General features: G+C 38.8%; 1 protein-coding gene across 2 annotated transcripts in view; it reads left to right on the forward strand.

Annotated features, from left to right (window-relative positions):
- Positions 1–18,732, forward strand: part of LAMA4 (laminin subunit alpha 4) — a 100,086-nt gene that overhangs the window by 65,555 nt on the left and 15,799 nt on the right. Inside the window, exons 18-28 of one of the 2 annotated variants that reach the window (XM_069010956.1) lie at positions 2,691–2,830; positions 4,009–4,182; positions 5,199–5,341; positions 5,667–5,829; positions 7,907–8,040; positions 8,596–8,767; positions 10,835–10,966; positions 11,995–12,137; positions 15,379–15,517; positions 16,664–16,801; positions 18,321–18,454. In XM_069010956.1, the coding sequence (XP_068867057.1) occupies positions 2,691–2,830; positions 4,009–4,182; positions 5,199–5,341; positions 5,667–5,829; positions 7,907–8,040; positions 8,596–8,767; positions 10,835–10,966; positions 11,995–12,137; positions 15,379–15,517; positions 16,664–16,801; positions 18,321–18,454 (1,612 nt within the window). The remainder of the gene's footprint in view (positions 1–2,690; positions 2,831–4,008; positions 4,183–5,198; positions 5,342–5,666; positions 5,830–7,906; positions 8,041–8,595; positions 8,768–10,834; positions 10,967–11,994; positions 12,138–15,378; positions 15,518–16,663; positions 16,802–18,320; positions 18,455–18,732) is intronic. The other variant, XM_069010957.1, reaches the window with a different exon arrangement.

The raw sequence follows: 18,732 nt of genomic DNA on the forward strand, positions 1-18,732 counted from the left end.
GCTGTGTATTCTGCCAGGAGAGGTTGATCTGACAGGAAGAATGTCCACCAAAGTCCAAAGGAAAGTCACAACAAATGTTGAGACAAGTGCCTGGAACACCAAAACACCTGATCTTCATGCCAATAACACTACCAGAGCAGCTGAAGCCTCTAGGCTGGCATGTCTGCACTGCCCTTGAATAAAGCTTGCACTTGGTGTTTGGAAGGATGAGAGCATGTCTTGGCTGTGCAGTTTGTCTGAGAACAGCCCATGTTGCCATTGTGCAGGGAACTGGTGGGCCTCAGCAGAGAGGGTGACAGTTTGGGAAGGAAAACACGGAAGGGGAAAGTGTCTGGAAGGTTATAGTCAAGGTATTTCCTCCTTAGAGTTTCCCTTCTTTTTTATATTTTATCACTGGATAGGAATAGCTTTCCTTTCCATTCTCACCTTCATCCCAAAGACTAAAATCAAAATCAATGTTCTTCTGTGTTGAAGAATGCCATATAAAGGACAAGGAAAAGAGATTTATAATGAGATTTCACAATAGTTCTGGTAGTTATAGATGTTATTTTTGTGTTTTCATGTTATAGTAGCATTTCAAGTTTAATAAATCAAGTTTCAAACAGAAAACGCAGGTTTTAAGATATCAAATCAAACACAATTCCAATTCAGTTGCAGATTATTTTTTTTAAAGTGGTTGAAATTTACTAAATAGTTTTCTGAGCTTGCAGTATTTTTGTGTTAAAAAATGGAAAAAGGCAAAGAAAACTTCCTATAAGTTGACAGGGGTTTGTTGCGGTTTTTTAAGTAGAAATTTTAATGCATTCTGGAAACACCATTTTACCCAAAATTTACTATAATTCTTTGACAAGTCACTAAATTAATGATATTTTTATGTACAGTAAGCTTTATACAGAACAGCTGATTACTAACTCCCAGCACATAAGGCCTTTCAGGACTAATTGGAGAGTTTATTTTAATTCTATATGGACCACTCCTAGACTGAACTTGGAAAGTAAAACACAAATGAAAACAGCCAAGCAGAGACAGGACAGGACTGGCAAGCACAGATCTTTCACTCTATCCAAAAACAAGCACACTTGTAGGACTCCATGCAGTCTTCTCATACTCTGGGCTGATATGAATGAGGCTGAGAGCTGCTTCAGTCTTTATTCAACAGAGACTGGAAGCACAGAAAAGTGATTGCTCCTCCCTCCCTGCTTTCTACACAGGCTCCTATATCTGAAGATTAGCCCCTTTACCTGCCTCTCTGCAGTCTTCATCCGGGAATGTTCAAGGCCAGGTTGGGTGGGGGGCTCTCAGCAATGTGGTCCAGTGGAAGGTGTCCCTGCCCACAGCAGGGGGGTTGGAACTACGGTGATCTTTAAGGTCCCTTCCAACACAAGCCATTCTAAGATTCTCAGACAAAGGTAAAAATATGAGGGGAAGAACACAAAAGCAGGTGGATGTATGTTGACAACCCCTAAAGTATAACTGCAAACTCTACAAATCTGGTCTTAACCTTTATAGTGAATCCATGTCATTAAAAATTAACTGTGAATGCTGGATCTTTCTTATATGCATGTAGCTTGCAGCTAAAATCGCATTTCATTATACTCATCTACTTGTACCTACATTTAATTAAAGATGAAAAATGATATGTTGTGCAAACATCCTTCAAAGGGCAACATGTCGTTGGAATCTGATGTGATGAAATTGGATTATAATTAAGGGTAGTTATTTTTCTTTCTTGATAATTTTTCTGCTTATCTTTCTGGGAAAGGACTTCTCTCACATTGAACACAACAGAGCCCCTGCATTTCCCTTTGCTAACAATGACACTTGCACATGTACCACCAGAAGGCACAGCAGCAAAAGACCAAAGGTCCAGGACTCTAATTCATGACCCCTGGCAGATGCAGGCAGGAAAGCTGACGAGGTTACCAACCACAAGGGCTGGGGCAGGTACTAAGCACAGTTTAGGTATACACGTATCGTCATCATCATCATCATCATCATCATCATCATCATCATCATCATCATCATCATCGGCCACCTACTGTTGTACACTACGGGCCTGTTACCACAGCATGAAAGTGGCAGTGTTTCTGACGTGAGAGTGGACTGTGAGCCACAAGCAAACACATCTCCTCTGCAGCCACTGCTGCTATCTGGGTGATGACCTCTGAGAGACACTCACAGCTGAAAGCTGAGGAAAATAACCTATACATCTCCCCTACAGTGAATTTGAAGAGCTCATGAACCATAACTCTTAGATGCAGTTCCAGGTCAGGCACAGATATCCAGTGAGATGCTGAACAAACAATCCTTCTGCTTCAGTTGCCATATCTGTAAAATTAGGCTTAACATTTATTTGTCTTGAAGGAAGATTAAAAGGTTAAAACTATTAATGTTTGCAGAGCTCCTTGAGGAAAATATTACAAAGATAACACACCAGAGTATTACCTATGAGTCCTAAGAAAACAGTCTCCTTTGTGCAAACTTATTTCCAAAAACTTTAGCAATACTAGATTCTTAGAAATCACTACCATTTCTGAATTCACTGCCTCTCACACATCGTAGTTACGACTTGTTTGGAAAGCAGAAGGGGACAGGTGAGTTAACCTAAGAGGATAGGGTGGGATTTTCCTGGTGCAAAACCAGTGTTTCAAGGAGGAAAATAAAAGCTGTCTCTTCTTTTCTAACTGCAGTGAAGAAACTGACAGAAGTTTTCCCTCAACTCCTGGACAAACTGCGCAGAGTAGAACAGAAGGCACCAGCAAACAATATTTCTTCCAGCATTCAGCGGATCAGAGAGTTAATTGCTCAAACCAGGAGTGTAGCAAGCAAGGTAAAACTTTTGGATGGGACTTTTGGTTACTAGCGCTAATGATCAAATCTTACTATAACCTCCATTTTCTTGGGCTATGCTAGAAGCCCAAACCTGGACATTGTCACCTCTCCAAAACTGGATGAACAAAGCAGCATGGAGGTCATTGAAACCTTTACAGTTATTATTTGCAAGCAGTCAATGTTACCATAGTATTAATGGTAGACTACTGTTACTGCAGCAGCAACTTGATAATAAAGATTTGGGCAAAATGTATAAGATGGCCAGAACAACAAAAGCTAATTACCTACAATTTGTAGGCAAATTAATTACAGCAATTTAATGTAAGCTTTTCTGAGATGACAGCATTTCTTTTTCTTTTTTTTTTCTTTCAAATTAATTTTCTGCAGGGTAAGAGAATCTTTGGCTTACACATATTTAATAGAGAAAAAAAACACTTTCATTACCATACATAAATAATGAGTGTTTTTTCTATGACAAAAAAAAACAAGGTCAAAATTTAAAACAGTATATTTGAATTCATTCAGAGAAATAAAAAATTAAGTACATTATTGTATGTTCACAGTGCTGGAATATAACTTAGAAAAGGAAAAATCCATTTGTTTGTAGAGCTTGACTGTCCTTTAAAATGTATTTTGTGATTCAGGTACACTGTGTTTAAGCTTGAAAACATTGCATCAGTTATGTCGAAAGCATTTTGAACTAAAATGAACAGTTTTACAATTTTATTAACATCTCATAAATATCACTGTAGATTCAGTGATATAACAGGATTACTCATGAAGAGAAAATGGTCATACTACTTCCAAAGCAAAGAAATAAATTATGGGCAGAAGTTTTATAGCTGTGTAAGAATTTCATTATGTGCCGTATATAATGATGTAGCCCTGATTCAACTAAGCACACATCTATCTCCCTCTGAAATGCAATTTACTTTATGAATATGCTTAAGCAGACTTAATTAGGACCTTTAATTAATTTTAAAATTAATTGCTTCCATATTCTTTACAGTATCTTCCAGAAAAGATTGTTACAAACATACAATTTTACATGCCAATAGGTGCCAACTCCACTCTTGCAGTAAGCAAGGCTGCTGGCTCAGTATTGTTACACACTTACCTTAAGTAATGACTCCAGGCAACAAAAATGTGTCACATCTTGTACATTTGCAACTGCAGGTCCAAGTTTCCATGATGTTTGAAGGCCAATCAGCTGTTGAAGTCAATCCAAAGATCAACGTGGAAGAACTGAAATCTTTCACTTCCATGAGCTTGTACATAAAGCTTCACAAAGACAACCCACAACTGGCAGCATCACCCAACAGATTCATTTTGTACCTTGGAAACAAAAATGTAAGAGAACAACCCAGTTTATTTTTATGCATCTATTAAAAAAAAACTGAAATAGGTTTGAAATTTATTTGCCCTCAGGTTTTCCTCTCACTGTTTCTTCATGTTTCAAAATTAGAGGTGTCTACTATAGGGCCATCATTGATTTTGTAACAAGCAAAGAGCAAGGGTTCCTGAGACCCCTGTCCTTGAGACTTGTCACCCCAAACAATGAGGTACTCTCTCTAAAAAGCAAATTGGAGTGCCTCGAGTGTATTGCTTTGATTGTCACTGCTGCAAGCCACACTTGCTATCTCCTCTGCCAGACCAAGGTACTCTGAAGCAGTTAATGTCACCTGCCTGGCTTCTGTAAGATATGCTTTAATCAGTTTATGCTGCTGACAGTGTCAATTCCAAATCTCTGAGGTCACAGGCCCACAAGATAAGCAGGCTTCTTTATCTGTGGTTTGTGCTGCTGTTGTACACTCTGTTGATCACTACTTTGAAATAACTATTCTTTAAACTGTGGTTCTGAAAAGAAAAAAATCACAACTCACAAGCCAGGTATCATCCTGGCAGTCTATTACTTGGGAAGGTAAAGAGGCAGGCTTTCATTTTTAAGCTTTTCTAAAAAGAATGTCTACTGAATATGAATCAAATTAAATCCCTCCTGGCAGAATATTTAATTGCAGCATAATACCCAGGCTTTAGACTATTTCCTGCATATGGCACTGCACACTAAACAGTGATGAACAGCTTCCCATTGAACATGACTAATTCATGGTCAGCAGAGATCTCATGACCTTGAATTTACCTCAGTTAAAATGGATATAAAGTAAAATATCAGAGACTTTTTTTCTGTACAGTTTTATGTGGTGAAAGCAACCAGTTAGAGAATTAAGTTTTTGCTTCTATTTAAATAGCTTTTAGTAATATTTAAAGGTGTCATTCAGTTTATCAAAGCTCACACTTTACTAATGTTCTGCACTAAATCTCTTTCAATGTTGTATCTCTAATGTCCCTTTCCATTTGTGTTTTAGGCAAAACATTATATTGGTCTTGCTATTAAAAATGACAACCTTGTGTACATTTATAATCTGGGGGGCCAAGACGTGGAGATACCGCTGGATGCCAAGCCAGTCAGCACCTGGCCTTCCTACTTCAGCATCATCAAAATTGAGAGGTAAAGTGATAACATGTATTTCCCCAAAATCAGTTAATAGGAAAAATCAAGCAGAAAAGGCTGTGTCGGAATTGCCCATCAGGAATTTTCAGTGCCTGGTTCTACTCCTGCTGAAATAAATGGAAATTCTCTCTGCTTTTGAAGAGCCGAGACCCAAGGGGCCACAAGGAGGAAGGGATAGTGTCTGTGGTCCCTCCCCTTTTTCCCTCCTGATTACTAGTCTTTTATAAAAGAAAAAAAAACCCTTCTGGAGTTGGAGGCTTGCTTGTTCTTTTGTACATCTTGCCAACATTAAATTCTCTTCTTTTACAATTCTCTTCTGCAGGATTGGAAGACACGGCAAAATGTTTTTAACTGTGCCCAGTCTTAGCAGCACAGCTGAAGAAAAATTCATCAAAAAGGGTGAGGTCCTTGGTCCTGGCTCCCTTCTTAATTTGGAACCTGCAAATGCTGTTTTCTATGTTGGTGGAGTGCCTCCAGACTTCAAGGTTGGTCAGATAAATATTCTCTACTCAAAACTAAATAGTGCAAACTAATCTTGCTGGGCTTCCATTTAATCACAGAAATGGTAGATAAAGTCCTTATTTAGTCATTTATCATCTTAGGACTCCATCTTTTAGCCATGGCAAAGAAGTTTTCCCTATCATATTTTGTCATACAGTAAGATGATCAGGTTTCAAGTTTCATGAAAAGTAAGAAAAGGAAGGCTTGCTAGTTAAGTAGCATGCATAAACAAAGGTCGATTAGTCCAACTAAACAAAACTTGCAGGCTGCCAGTATTTTTCAGTGTTAATGAGTTCTTGGTACTTAGAATTTCTCTTTTACAACCATCACAAAAACGAATAGTAACGTATTGTTAATTTTAGGATCTTGTGGGAAACTAGCAACATAGTCATTTGTTTGAATTTAAATTATCACTGATTGGAATCCAGCCTTGTAACAGCATGAAAAGTTGTCTGTGTAAAATATGAAGACCTGTGTGAGACAGTTGCTTCAGTCTAGATCCTAACAGTCAGCATGAATTAGCACCTCACTTACCTGCTTCCGTGAACATATCAGTTCCTCTTTTGGGATTTAAAAATCAGTATCAATGATCTTGGCTGTGAAAATTGCATGGCTGAATAAAAACATACCTAAAAAGACTTTGGAGAATGCTAAATTCTTTAAGCTAACTGTAGCAGGTGCTAAAAAGATCCAAATACTGATGCACAAGAAGCTCTCCCAAAAACATAAAAACAAAGAGTAACTCAATACACTTATGCATTCCTGAGCTTTGTATTTTTATGACTACTAGATTTAGCCACGGTCTGAATTTTAGATTACTGAGCCCTGGGTGCAAACTGCCTCGGAATAGGGCTGAAGACTGAATAACAGTTGCATACACACACACACACATGAAAAGTCATCCAGCAAATGAACCCTCCAGGTTTGTTCCAGAGTACAGCAGAGGAAAAATAAAATAGGAGAGTGAAGGAAAATGGGAAGGGAAATAGGAAGAAAGAATTCATGGTATTATTTGATAAGTATATGCACCCCTTCCCCCTTAGAAAAGGACACCTTCACATTTATTAATGTGGAGTCTGATTTGTTAAAAGCTTTTTGCTTCTGTTACATTCTTTGCAAATATGAAATGCACCATTTATTCACTAGAATTCTCATGCTTAACATAATTTAAAAGAATAGTAGAAGAAACAAAGGAAAAAAAGAAAACATGATCATTTACCAAATATATCTGTGCTGCAGATAAGAATGCAATTTTCTTTTACAGCTACTTATATTCTGCATTGCTGTATTACCATTACTACTGTATCATAAGAAAATGGAAATAATGAGAAGATGAAGAAAAGCTACTCATAGTGATCAAACTCTGAAGTACAAGAGGTGTTATTATGATTATCACACCTGTTCCACAGGGCAGAATATTTTAATTTAAAAAGAATGTTCTGGGTCTGCCAGCTTTATTCTTTTGTATTTTTCCCCTCACCAGTGTGGCTATTTAAATTCCTTTTGCAGTGACCTTTGTTAAAAGAAGAAGTTTCTACATCCTGCTAACTGTTCAAAATAATACCTACTGAGGATTACCCACTGGCACAAATTTTGAATCCCAGTCTCCTGGGTTTAAAGAGCTCTCTCATTTCTCTCTCTTTAATTATGGTATGAAGTCATTTTTCTGGCCATGAAGGATATCTATACATTAGATATTAAATATCTGCTGAGAGATATGCATTCAGTAAGCTCTGTTATTAGTCAAATCTTAGTCTTTTTCCCCATTTCCAAGCATGCTCCCTCATGTAGTCAAAACTACAAAAGAAGTTTTTGTTTGCAGCTGCCTCACCTGGCCTGATTTTCTCACTGTGAGACAAAATGATGTGCTCCCTATTCACTTACAGCCCAAAGGCCATATCATGGTAAGGACTTAGAAGACTATTCACAGTAGCTGCAACCAATTTTTTTGAAAATAAGAATTGCACAGGCACAAAACTGATCCCAGGCACAAATGCTCTCAGAATACCCAACTAAAGAGTGGCACCTTTCTCCTTTTACCCTTCCTTGTCCTCTGCACAGCTCCCTCCTAGCCTAAACCTCCCTGGCTTCATCGGCTGCCTGGAACTGGCTACCCTGAACGATGATGTGATCAGCCTGTACAACTTCAAGCACGTCTATAACATCGACACCACCACATCGCCACCTTGTGCCAGGTAGGGGACAGGCCCATCCTCGCTCTGCCGCTCCTGTTCGTTACAAGTGCCAGCCCTGATGGCTCATTCCTGCTTTAGATTTAAAATGTGAAGGTGGTATTGAGTTGTCCCAGAAGGAACTTGGTCGCTTTTAGCTCCTAATTGCATCGAAAAGTTTAATTTATATATATATATATATATAAAAATCTTGTGGATTTCTGCACAAACTGGGCAAGCTATTAATAGAAATACCTGTGTATCCTTATAACAAGGAAGTGTTGTGGGCCTGTCACTTTACAAGGATGGGCAAAGAATTTTCCTGTACCTCTATACATAGCACAGGATAAAATCATGATGTAATGATGGAGGAGTTAGATGCACCTTCATAGCTACACACTACTTTTCAGGAAAAAAATTCCCAGAAAAAAATTGAAAGAAAGTCAGCAGTCTCACCATCACCAGGAAGAAGCAGAAGTTCAGAACAATTATTTCAATAAAATACGTAAAGGCCTTTAAGTTCCCCTAAATTAAAATGGGTACGTGCCAACTAATCCTTCCTTGCTTGCTTTTCCATAGAGATAAGTTGGCTTTCACTCAGAGCCGGGCTGTGAGCTATTTCTTTGATGGCTCTGGCTATGCCTTGGCCAGAAACATTGAGAGAAGGGGAAAATTCAGCCAGGTGACTCGATTTGACATTGAAGTTCGAACACCTACAGACAACGGATTGATCCTGCTGATGATTAATGGGGTGAGTACCAAGTTCTGCTGGTATCCTTTATCCATTAGCACCACAAGTTCCCCAGTACTTAGAATATCTTGGAAAATCCAAAATGCTTATGTCTCACATTGAGCTTCCAGAAAGAGGAAATGCTTTGTGTTTGTCTGGTGCATGTATACATTAGGAGGGAACAGGAACTTGCTCTGCAAAAGCCTCAGGAAGTTGAAGCCCTGAGTTGGACTCTGCTTTTATCCAGAGACAGTCAGGACTTCAAACTGGTCATATCCTTGTGATGATACTTCAAGACAGACTCCAGTTAACCCCAGCTGTTGGACATTTATCTAAATGTGAATGCACAATCAAAGCTATAGGAAATTTCTGTGAAGCAACTCCCAAAAAGCAGCCACTTTTTGGTAGCTGCCACTTTATAACTGTGCCTCAGGGTGTACTAGAGTTAAATATTTAAGTTACTGAAAACAGAAAGCAGTCCAAATAAAAAGGCTTGTTCCAAATGTCAGGAGCTTTTCTGAAGTGTGAGAGTGATGCAATCTCTGTGAGAGTTTGAAGACGTGAAAATAGCCTCCAAAGAAAAACACTGGTTTTGTGGTTTTTTTTGGTCTTTGGGCATTTCCACATCAATCTCCCAAGTCCTGTGTGGATTACAACCTAGTAAAGCCACAGAAAACATTTTTCTGTGCAGATGCAGTCCACAGACAGGCATTTGTCTAGACACCTACATGTAACACTGCTTTAAGCATTTAGGAGAAAAAAAAATCCACTCTTAGAAGAGCTACTCTCTAGTGTTTGCCTTTAGAGTAACTTCCAGAGGAGGGTTGTGGGAAGCAATTTGCTCTGCAGCATAGCACGCTACCACTAACCTTCGTTCTTAGGAGGTTTTGACTAAGCAGCTGCTGTTAAAAGTTTAAGAGCCTTTATTGCAGAGCACTTATTTTTCTTCCAAGCAAAAGCACCTAGAGGTTTCTTGGAGATGTATGCACTTTGTGTTTGTCAGTGGAAACTGCAATCAAGTTGGATATCAGCTGTGGGAGACCATGACTGATCACAAGCACTTTCAAAAAGTCTGTATAAGCTGGTACATTATTCAATTCTGCAAAGACAGCTCATAAATATTCTGAATGTAATCCTTGTTACATTTTCAAGTTTAAGCTGTTCAGAACAAACCCAAGCTGCAGTTTCATTTAAAAGTGCTAGATTAAAACCTACTCTTACATCTTTAAGTAGTGAATCCTGAAGGTGGGCTCATTTATGTCAAAGGCAGCAGTTCTTGGCCTGCAGCAGTGTTTTGAGAATTATTGTACCCATGTTTCCATTAGGCACGAGCACTGGGAGAGAAGACCAACATTAGCATTGAAAGCATTAACCCAGATGCATGTTTGCTGTAAACTGTTCTTTCTGTTTCTTTATGTTCAGTTTTGGAACAAGACTAATTCTAGGGTGCAGATCTTCATTTCAAGCACTCCTTAAAGATTTTCTAAAGTACAGCTCCTACTTATAAAGTTCAGGTCACCTAGCCACAGAACAGAAACTGAATCATAAAGTAGGAACAGACAGGAATTCTAGAAACCAAATACATAGTAAATACACTCTAGCTATTGCTCACCTTTCAGTAAATACATCAGTGCTGATCAGGGCTGTGCAAAGACAAAATCCTGAGTGATTACAGACATCGTGATAGAAGCTGCTAATGCAGATATGGCCATTTTAGCCCAACATTGCTTTTACCAGTATAATATCTTTCATTTAGGGCATGTGGTATTATTTGAACAGTGAACAGATGTGTTTGCATCAAGAATACCCTGCTGGTAAGGAATAGTGGCATCACTGCGCTACCAAATACTATTTCTACAGGGAAACAGTTCACCAAGTCTTCCAGAAAGTGCCACTTATAAGACAATTATGTGTGCATGTGTATATATACACATATATTATAAATATTAAAATATAGGAACTGTGTTATAATTTTGCAAATAAAAACTTATTTCCCAGCATGTTTTTCCCAATGTCAGTCTTGTAACGCTTTTTATTAATTTTTTGAAATTGCTGCCACTTTTCTGACTGCTGTTTTGCTTTACACAGAGCATGTTCTTCAGCCTAGAGATGCACAATGGTTTCTTATACCTCCGCTATGACTTCGGTTTCAGCAACGGCCCCGTGCTTCTTGAGGACTCCATGAAGAAGGCTCAGATTAATGATGCTAAATTTCATGAGGTACAGATGTGGTTACTATCACAGCCATTTGACCAACTATCCCAGAAGCTCCAAAGCAGCAATAATTTCTCTAACACCCATGAAAGAAGCAAAACAATGAGGGTGCAGGTGGTGATGTGGTAGAACAGGCAGAAGGGTAGAGTGCATGCAGGTCCCACCAGTACCAAGCAGAGGAAAAGGGAAGGCTCTCCCTGCCTCCTCATAAATCAGTGCTTGTAGACAGATTGTGTGTATTACTCACCAAGGACAGGACCATTCACATGAGAGAAAAAGTTTTATTAATTCAAAATTAAATTATATCAAGGGCAACTCACTATTTCAAATATAAAACTTCCCTCAAGAATGTCATTATGTTAGTTTGACCACCTTAGTTGTTATACATTGTATTACAAGAATTATGGCATTTCCCATTTCATTTGAAAAGAGAGTTGATTTGGTAGCAACCTTCTATATATGCACAGTATTTTATGGAATTTGGCAGATAAAATATCTACTTGTATTTGGTTTCAGGGAATTTGCCTTAAGCCAGTGTAACTGTGACAGTAGCAAATTCCCTTAGTGAGTTGCTTCTCCTGCCTTTTACCTGATGTAAATTCAAAGTCTGATTCATGACCAAAACTACAGCCATAGTTCTGTTCCTGTTTAAGCAGCAAACAATTAAGCTTTTTATGGTTTGACAATGAAATAAGTTTTTTAAGAAGTATGCCCTAACTTCTTGGATAAATCAAGAAAGCATTCTGAAGTTTATGAAGCTTATCTGTTTGCCACAGTGTAGAATGTGACATGACTACTTTCATTTGCTTTATTCATAATTGAAATATCCTGAAGATTCAGTCATCAGAGAAATAGTGACATTGAAACAAGCTTCTTACTGGTAATCACTGTCAGCCTCTCCCAATTTACAAACTTCTCTGATAAATGGGGGGAAAATTTTCAAACAAAAGTATATAAAGATGCAATGAATTTTGCAAGATCACCATAGCAGCTTACAAAAGATAACATTTTTAAGCACATGCTTTTCTTTTCAGATTTCTATTATATATCACAATTCGAAGAAGATGATCTTGGTAGTAGACAGAAGACATATTAAAAGTGTGGACAATGAAAGAACAGCAATGCCATTCACAGATATTTACATTGGAGGAGCACCTACTGAGATCTTGCACTCTAGGTTGGTTTACAAATGCAATTCAATCCGTGTTTTCAATTAATCACCGTATGTAAGTTAAGCTGTATGGCCTGTCCTTAAGGGATAACAATAAAACAATTTCTTTGGCATCAACCTTGTATAAAACAACCCTTCAGACACTCTTCCAAGTGTCTTTCAGAGCTCTTAAGTATTGAAGATTAGGCTTGACCCAGCACAGTTAAATTCTACTGAAACTGGCCCCAGTTTTAGTAAGGGTAACAGAAACAGTTGTGTTCTTAAAACAAAAAGGCATTTTCAAAGAACATGTTAACGTATAAAATTGCTATTGCTCCTTGCTCTGCAAAAAGTGACCGGGACCCTCTACCAACTGCATTTTCAAATCTAAAAACTGTCATTTTCCCACTAAGCATTTCAGTTCTGATTCACCTCAAGGTCTCTTTGGATCCAAGTCAGCTAACTCTGTGTAGGTGTGGGAAGAAAAAGTCTCATTTTCCCATTGTACCATTTGACAGAAACCAAGTTTAAACTCAGTAGACTGTGTAACTCTCATTTCCTGCCATAGGAATCTGCCGGACCCCAGGGTCATGCTCTGAGAGCAGACTGGCTGCTTGAAGAAGGGTGTGCTCTTCTGATAGGCAGTATTCATTCCCAGGGTCAGACAGCACAGCCAGAATTTTCAGAAAGGCTCCAGCTGCTGTTTCAAGTGTCACAACTGCTAACAGGAATACCCTCCATGTTAAAAAAAAAAGCCAAAAAAAAAGCAAATATTGCACAATAGTTTCTAGGACTTAGTGGTAAATCTGCTGAAATTTTATTCTGTATTTTGTTGTCAGAAGAAAATGTTGAATTGATAAATAATAGCTGAGATACAAAATACTTAATCTTTAAGCTTTTAAGATAGGGACAAACTTCATGTAAAGAAAAACGATGCCTTTCAATCCCATGTAATTATTTGAACATGCAAGCAAAGTGGTGGGCAAGGGAGAAACAGAGTGTATAATTTATCTGTCCTTTCAAATAGTTCTTTACAAAGGTCTGTCATAAGGGGCTATTAAGAAAGCTAGTGGAGTGGAGAGAGAAAAGGCTGAAGTGGATTAGAAAGCAGCTGGGAAAGAGAAAATAGGACACAGTAGTAACTTTTCAATTTTCACAGTATAAAAAATCTGCAGCACATGCTCAAAGGATCTCTTTCAGGGTTAGTATTAAATACATTAATGATATAGAAAGAAAGTACAGGAGGATGGTGAAAATTACTTTCATTAACCAAGCCTAAAGAACACTGAAAAAGCCCAGAAGGACCTAGAAATCTAGGCAATTGAGCAGCAGCTCAATGGCAGATGAGACTTGTTCACAAATGTAGGATAAAAGATGAATCACATGAATTATGCCTGCAGTTTTCCGAGCAGATCGTAGTTATTCTGAAAAACACCTGGAAGGTACTGTCAAAGCAGGAAAAACAACATCTCAATTAACAAGCTGTATCAGAAAAAAAATACCATAGGCATTGTAAAAATATTATCAATTATAATGTTGAAAAATATATACAGAAATTATTTAAGCAGAGCTGCAACTTTGTCTCTGGTATTTTACTCAGCTTTCATTCTCTTGACAAGAGTAGACGGCAAAAACGTGTGGGCCAAATGTTGTGGCATCGTTCCATTTTTATCAGGAGAATTATTATCCTACTGATGATGTACTACTCTCTACTACTACTATCTACTACTGATATCTATGCTTGCTCTTTGCAGACAGACTCACATTTAATGGACTTTGCAGGCAGAAGCAGCAGTGTGGGGAAACAAGCTCTAGTCTTAGTCTAATATTCTTCTAAAGCAGCATATTTTCATTCACTTCAAATGTACTTTTCTCTGTCAATTGCCTTTTTTCTCTAAATGAATCTGGAAATACCACTATACGTTATTTGTCTCCCACCTCAGTCACTGCATAAAGCAGAAAGCTAAGGGTAAATAGGAGCACTGGCAACTTAACTCTTATCTGAGTTAAGAAATGAACTCAGAAGCCTTTCTTTAGGAGAAAGCCTTTCTTCTATAGCCTGTTGCTAGAAAAGGTTGTGGCATTTAACAGAAAGGCATATTTGTCACATCCAGCCAGCTTCATGGTCAAGCAGAGTAGAGATTATACTGGTTGACTGATAATACACACTTTGGTCCAAATCCCAGTAGGGATGGCAGGAGCCTTCCTGTTGATTTTGCCTTCCTGCTGATTTCACTGAGGAGCAAATTAAGCCCCTACAGCACTCCTTCTCTCACCTTATTTCAGACATGTACCTGTACACCTGCACTACTTCACCTGATGGTCTGTTTTTGCCAATGCAACAATATGGGTGTTTCCAGATCTTGATTGATCTGCCATGTTTCCAATGTCTGCCTTACAAAGACAACTAGTGCAGGTAGCAGATGCCAACAGCATTCGTCACGTGAGGTGAAGAGAGTCCCACTGCTAAAGTACATCTTGCTTAAGGAACAAAGACTGTTTCCATGTAGCCAGGTCAGAACTCTGGATTTCACATTCACTCCTTCAGTGTACTTGTTCCTTGGTTATCTCCTGGACTGGTACCCAGCAGCTCCCATGTAATTTCCTTGCCCCTGTCACACACTTTCTGTGATTTTAGGCAAAATACTCCTTCATGAACCTTGAGAATTGTGAGGATACATTCAATTATATTCACCTTGTGCTGTAATGCTGTGGTATCTTGGTAAGATGTGGAGCTGAAAAACTGAGACTAATGAGTAGGAGCAGTTGGGATACACTGCTCTGCTGTCTACCTCAAATCTGACATAAAAAGGATCCTGGAAACCTACCCACTCCTCTCATTTAAAATTATGTAAACCCACACATCAGCAAGTAGAATTTACTCTTACTTTCCTGACCTCTGTTAGTATTTTTATTAAGAAATAGAGATCCATTTGTTTGCAAAGCCAAGAATGGAACTTGCTAGTAAAAGCAAGACAGGAAACCCAAATCAGAACTTCTCTTCAAAGCTAAAAAAAAAAGAGATAAAATTACATTTATTTTCACTGTAAGTAGTTATAAATACATAATTTACTACAACTGGAGCATCTTGACTTTTCGAAACATAGAATGTGGCTCACTAGTTGTTTTACATAAAGATGCAAGAATTGGACACTAGTGAGGCAAATTACTGAAGTTCTTCCAGCTCTTTTAGAACACCTTGGCAACAAAAACCCGTTCAGAAAGGCAAGTGCTATCTAACTGCAGCTTGTTTGGCATTGTCATCCAGCAGCATTAGCTCACATCTGGCAGGAAGTATCGGCTTTAAAGGCTGCATGAAGGGCTTCCAGTTCCAAAAGAAGGATTTCAACTTGTTGGAAGAACCAGGAACCCTGGGAATCAGCTACGGGTGCCCAGAGGATTCACTGGTAAGCATAACACCATTTGTGACAAAAGAGCAAATTTTGACAATGGATATAGCTGGGAGCTTGAGTTTTACTCCAAACAACGGAAAGACAGTCTTCCACCAAGGAAATGACCATGCACTCCCTCACTGGCAGAGGTGCAGGGTTGTGTGTGTCTCTTAAGTCTGCTGACATAATACCCAATTTTCACTCTGAACTATAGTACAAGGTGTTTCACTGAAAATTCTTCTTATATGTGAAATTGCAGTGTGAAAGCTGGATCTGAAATAAATCATGTGCTGTATTCTGAATGGAAATACTCCAACATAATTTGGTTTTTCTTAAAGATACAAGGAGAATCATCCTTACATACACCCTAGTATAGATGTGTGAAATGGAAAAGACAGCAAAATAGTCACCCATCAAATGAGTTCTCCCCTTAAGCCAGATCAGCTCTTCCTCTGTGACACACACACCAACACCAACTGCACCAGCATTAGCTCTGAGAAAATTGCCCTTTAGCTTCTGGCCCCTTCCATCATTCATCAATTTTCCATTACAATGCAAGGCTGGCAAATACACACTGTGTTTGGGGTCTTCATCCCATGGACATGTCTATGAAAAGCCATGCTGCAAACCTGTGAAAGGAGAAGGATCACTTGTAGAACTCATCACTACAATCTTACCCTGTGTCAACAAGGAAGCTATCTGCAATTTGTCCTACTTTGGACCAAGTTTTGCTCCTGAGACTCAAAGGGTTAGAGACCACCATGTCCAACACCCTCCCTCTATCTCAGTACCCAGCACAGCACACAAAGTAATATATCATGTGTTGGAACCGTGACTCAGTGCCACACAGCTCAGATGGGGGTGTGAGCCCCTCTGCTTCTACTTTTCGTGCTCACTAACATCAGCAGACTTAGGATGAGGCCAAGATCCCAGGAAGCTGAAAATAATTTGACTTAGTCTAAAATTGCTACACTTTCTCAAGTTTTTTCCATGATGTGAGGGAAAGACTACATAAATTAGGTTAAGATATGAAGGAAAAATCGAAGGTTTTTTAGAACCAAACTGGCTGCAATTGTAAGGAAAAAAAAAATAGCCTCATTCTTTGTATTATTGGAATGTTTTCTGAGGTTCACTTGTAATTTTGTTTTATTTAATACATAGATGTCCCGCAATGCATATTTCAATGGAGAGAGCTTCATTGCATCAAGCCAAAAAGTGTCCCTCTTTACTGAATTTGAAGGAGGCTTTAATTTCCGGACATTGCAGCCCAGCGGGCTGTTGTTTTACTATTCTGAAGGAGTAAGTATCTATTTTTTTACAGTTTGTTTTATTTTACCTTCACATTTTTCCCCAGGAGAATACTAGGAGAATAACACGATTTTTCACTTTATGGTTTTATGATAGAGAAAGCAGTCTGCAATACAGAAGCATTCACTGGTGACCTCATTTTTACAGTTTGCATTTGATCTATAGATGAAAACCAGCAATGCTTATACGTTATTTTGATGCTGAGAAGAGAACTGGATCATATGCCTAGAATTAACCTGCATCCATTTGGGCTCGCTGAAGTCCTCTAGGGCAGAAATGCACAGAGCGTCTTCCTGTACTCAGCAGCACTGCAATCCCTATTTGGACCTGCAGGTGCTACCAAAGTACAAATAATATTAAGGACCTGACATTTGCCATCCAGACAATCACCTAGAAGCAAAGTTTGTTAGAAATGGTGGCATGGTATTTCGAGCATTGCTGAGCTCACAGAAATCAGTCAGAAAGCTGCCTATATTCCCAGATGGCATTCAGACCTCCACGTGTGACCGGGAAAAGCTGCTCTTGAGAATAGCTCCTTACAGCTATGGGAAGCCAGGCTGCTCTCAATACCCCCCTCAGAAGTGTGACACGGGCAGAAATATGGACTTGCACTAACAAAATGTTGTGTGAGACAACGCGATCCCAAGATCCTGCAGGCTCAGACTGACATCTGCAGCAAGCATGAGCTCAGATGACAGAACATTTGTAACCACCCCCAAATGTCTGTTCTGCTATGCTTGCAGAGAATCATCAGCAGTGCAGCAGAGAAGGCTGTGTGACACCGATAACCACTTCTAAACTCTCACATGTTGCAGCCTGGAGTATTACCTTAAATTGAAATCAGTAACCGTGTCAGTTCTCCACATCGTTTGCATAAATGAGGCCTCACACACACACACCACTTCAGGTTTTGACTCAAAAGCTCTAATCCTATGAGGTGCCAAGTGCCCTACTTAACAAACGGAAGTTGAGCTATTTAGCACTTGGCAGAATGAGACAGAATGATTCCTACCTGTGCACAGTGGCAGTGCTTGCTCTAATGGAACTGAGAGTATTCCTGCTAGTGGCACAGTGATCCCATATTCCTGACCCAGATAGCACATCTTATCTCGGAGATAATTTTGAGTGATTGAAAGGGTCTGATCAGAGGGAATTAGAAAAAGAAAAAAACGTCTTGGTCTTAACAGCTGCTCAATACACTACCAGGGTACCAGAAATACAAATGAAATGTAAACATCATACATTTGTGCTACATGGAAGGAGCTCATGTGACAGATACATGAGATAGAATCAGCAGCAGAATTCCCAGAATTCAGGCTTAAAAAGTAGCAAGAATATAAATTCTAATGATACCATCTCTCGTTCTGCTTCTCGGAGTATATCTTTTTGCAAGCTAAGCACAAACGTGGAAAACAGCCAGAAGGAAAATAAATACAATGGAAAGATGCACAGAACTGTTAAATTTTCTGTGTAATACTTGCTTATGAAGATGCTTTTTTCTGTATTTCAGTCAGATGTATTATCCATCTCTATGGAGAGAGGTGCTGTGGTTTTAAATGCAAGTGGAACCAAAATTCAGTCACCAGACCGAAATTACAATGATGGAAAAACCCATTTCATCATTACTTCTGTCACCCCAGAAAGGTAAAGCTGTCCAGCATCTTTTATTCCCTACCTTTAGAATAGAAATATTTCTTGTAAAGCACATTATCGTTTACCACTCACTTTCAAAGTGACACTTGAGTGGGGCATTTTTTATGTGACTGATTTTTAAATGTGATTGAAAACTGGCCAGCTTGGCCTGAGCACAAGATGATGGGAACTGTTAATAAAACGAAAATAATAGTTTTTCTGAAAGCTTAGTCCTTCTTTGTCCTCAGGTAAGAATGCAGTTTAATAACATTTAAGGCCAACATTAGTTC

The sequence above is a fragment of the Aphelocoma coerulescens genome, chromosome 3 (assembly GCF_041296385.1).
Source record: "Aphelocoma coerulescens isolate FSJ_1873_10779 chromosome 3, UR_Acoe_1.0, whole genome shotgun sequence".
Classification (NCBI taxonomy): Eukaryota; Metazoa; Chordata; class Aves; order Passeriformes; family Corvidae; genus Aphelocoma; species Aphelocoma coerulescens.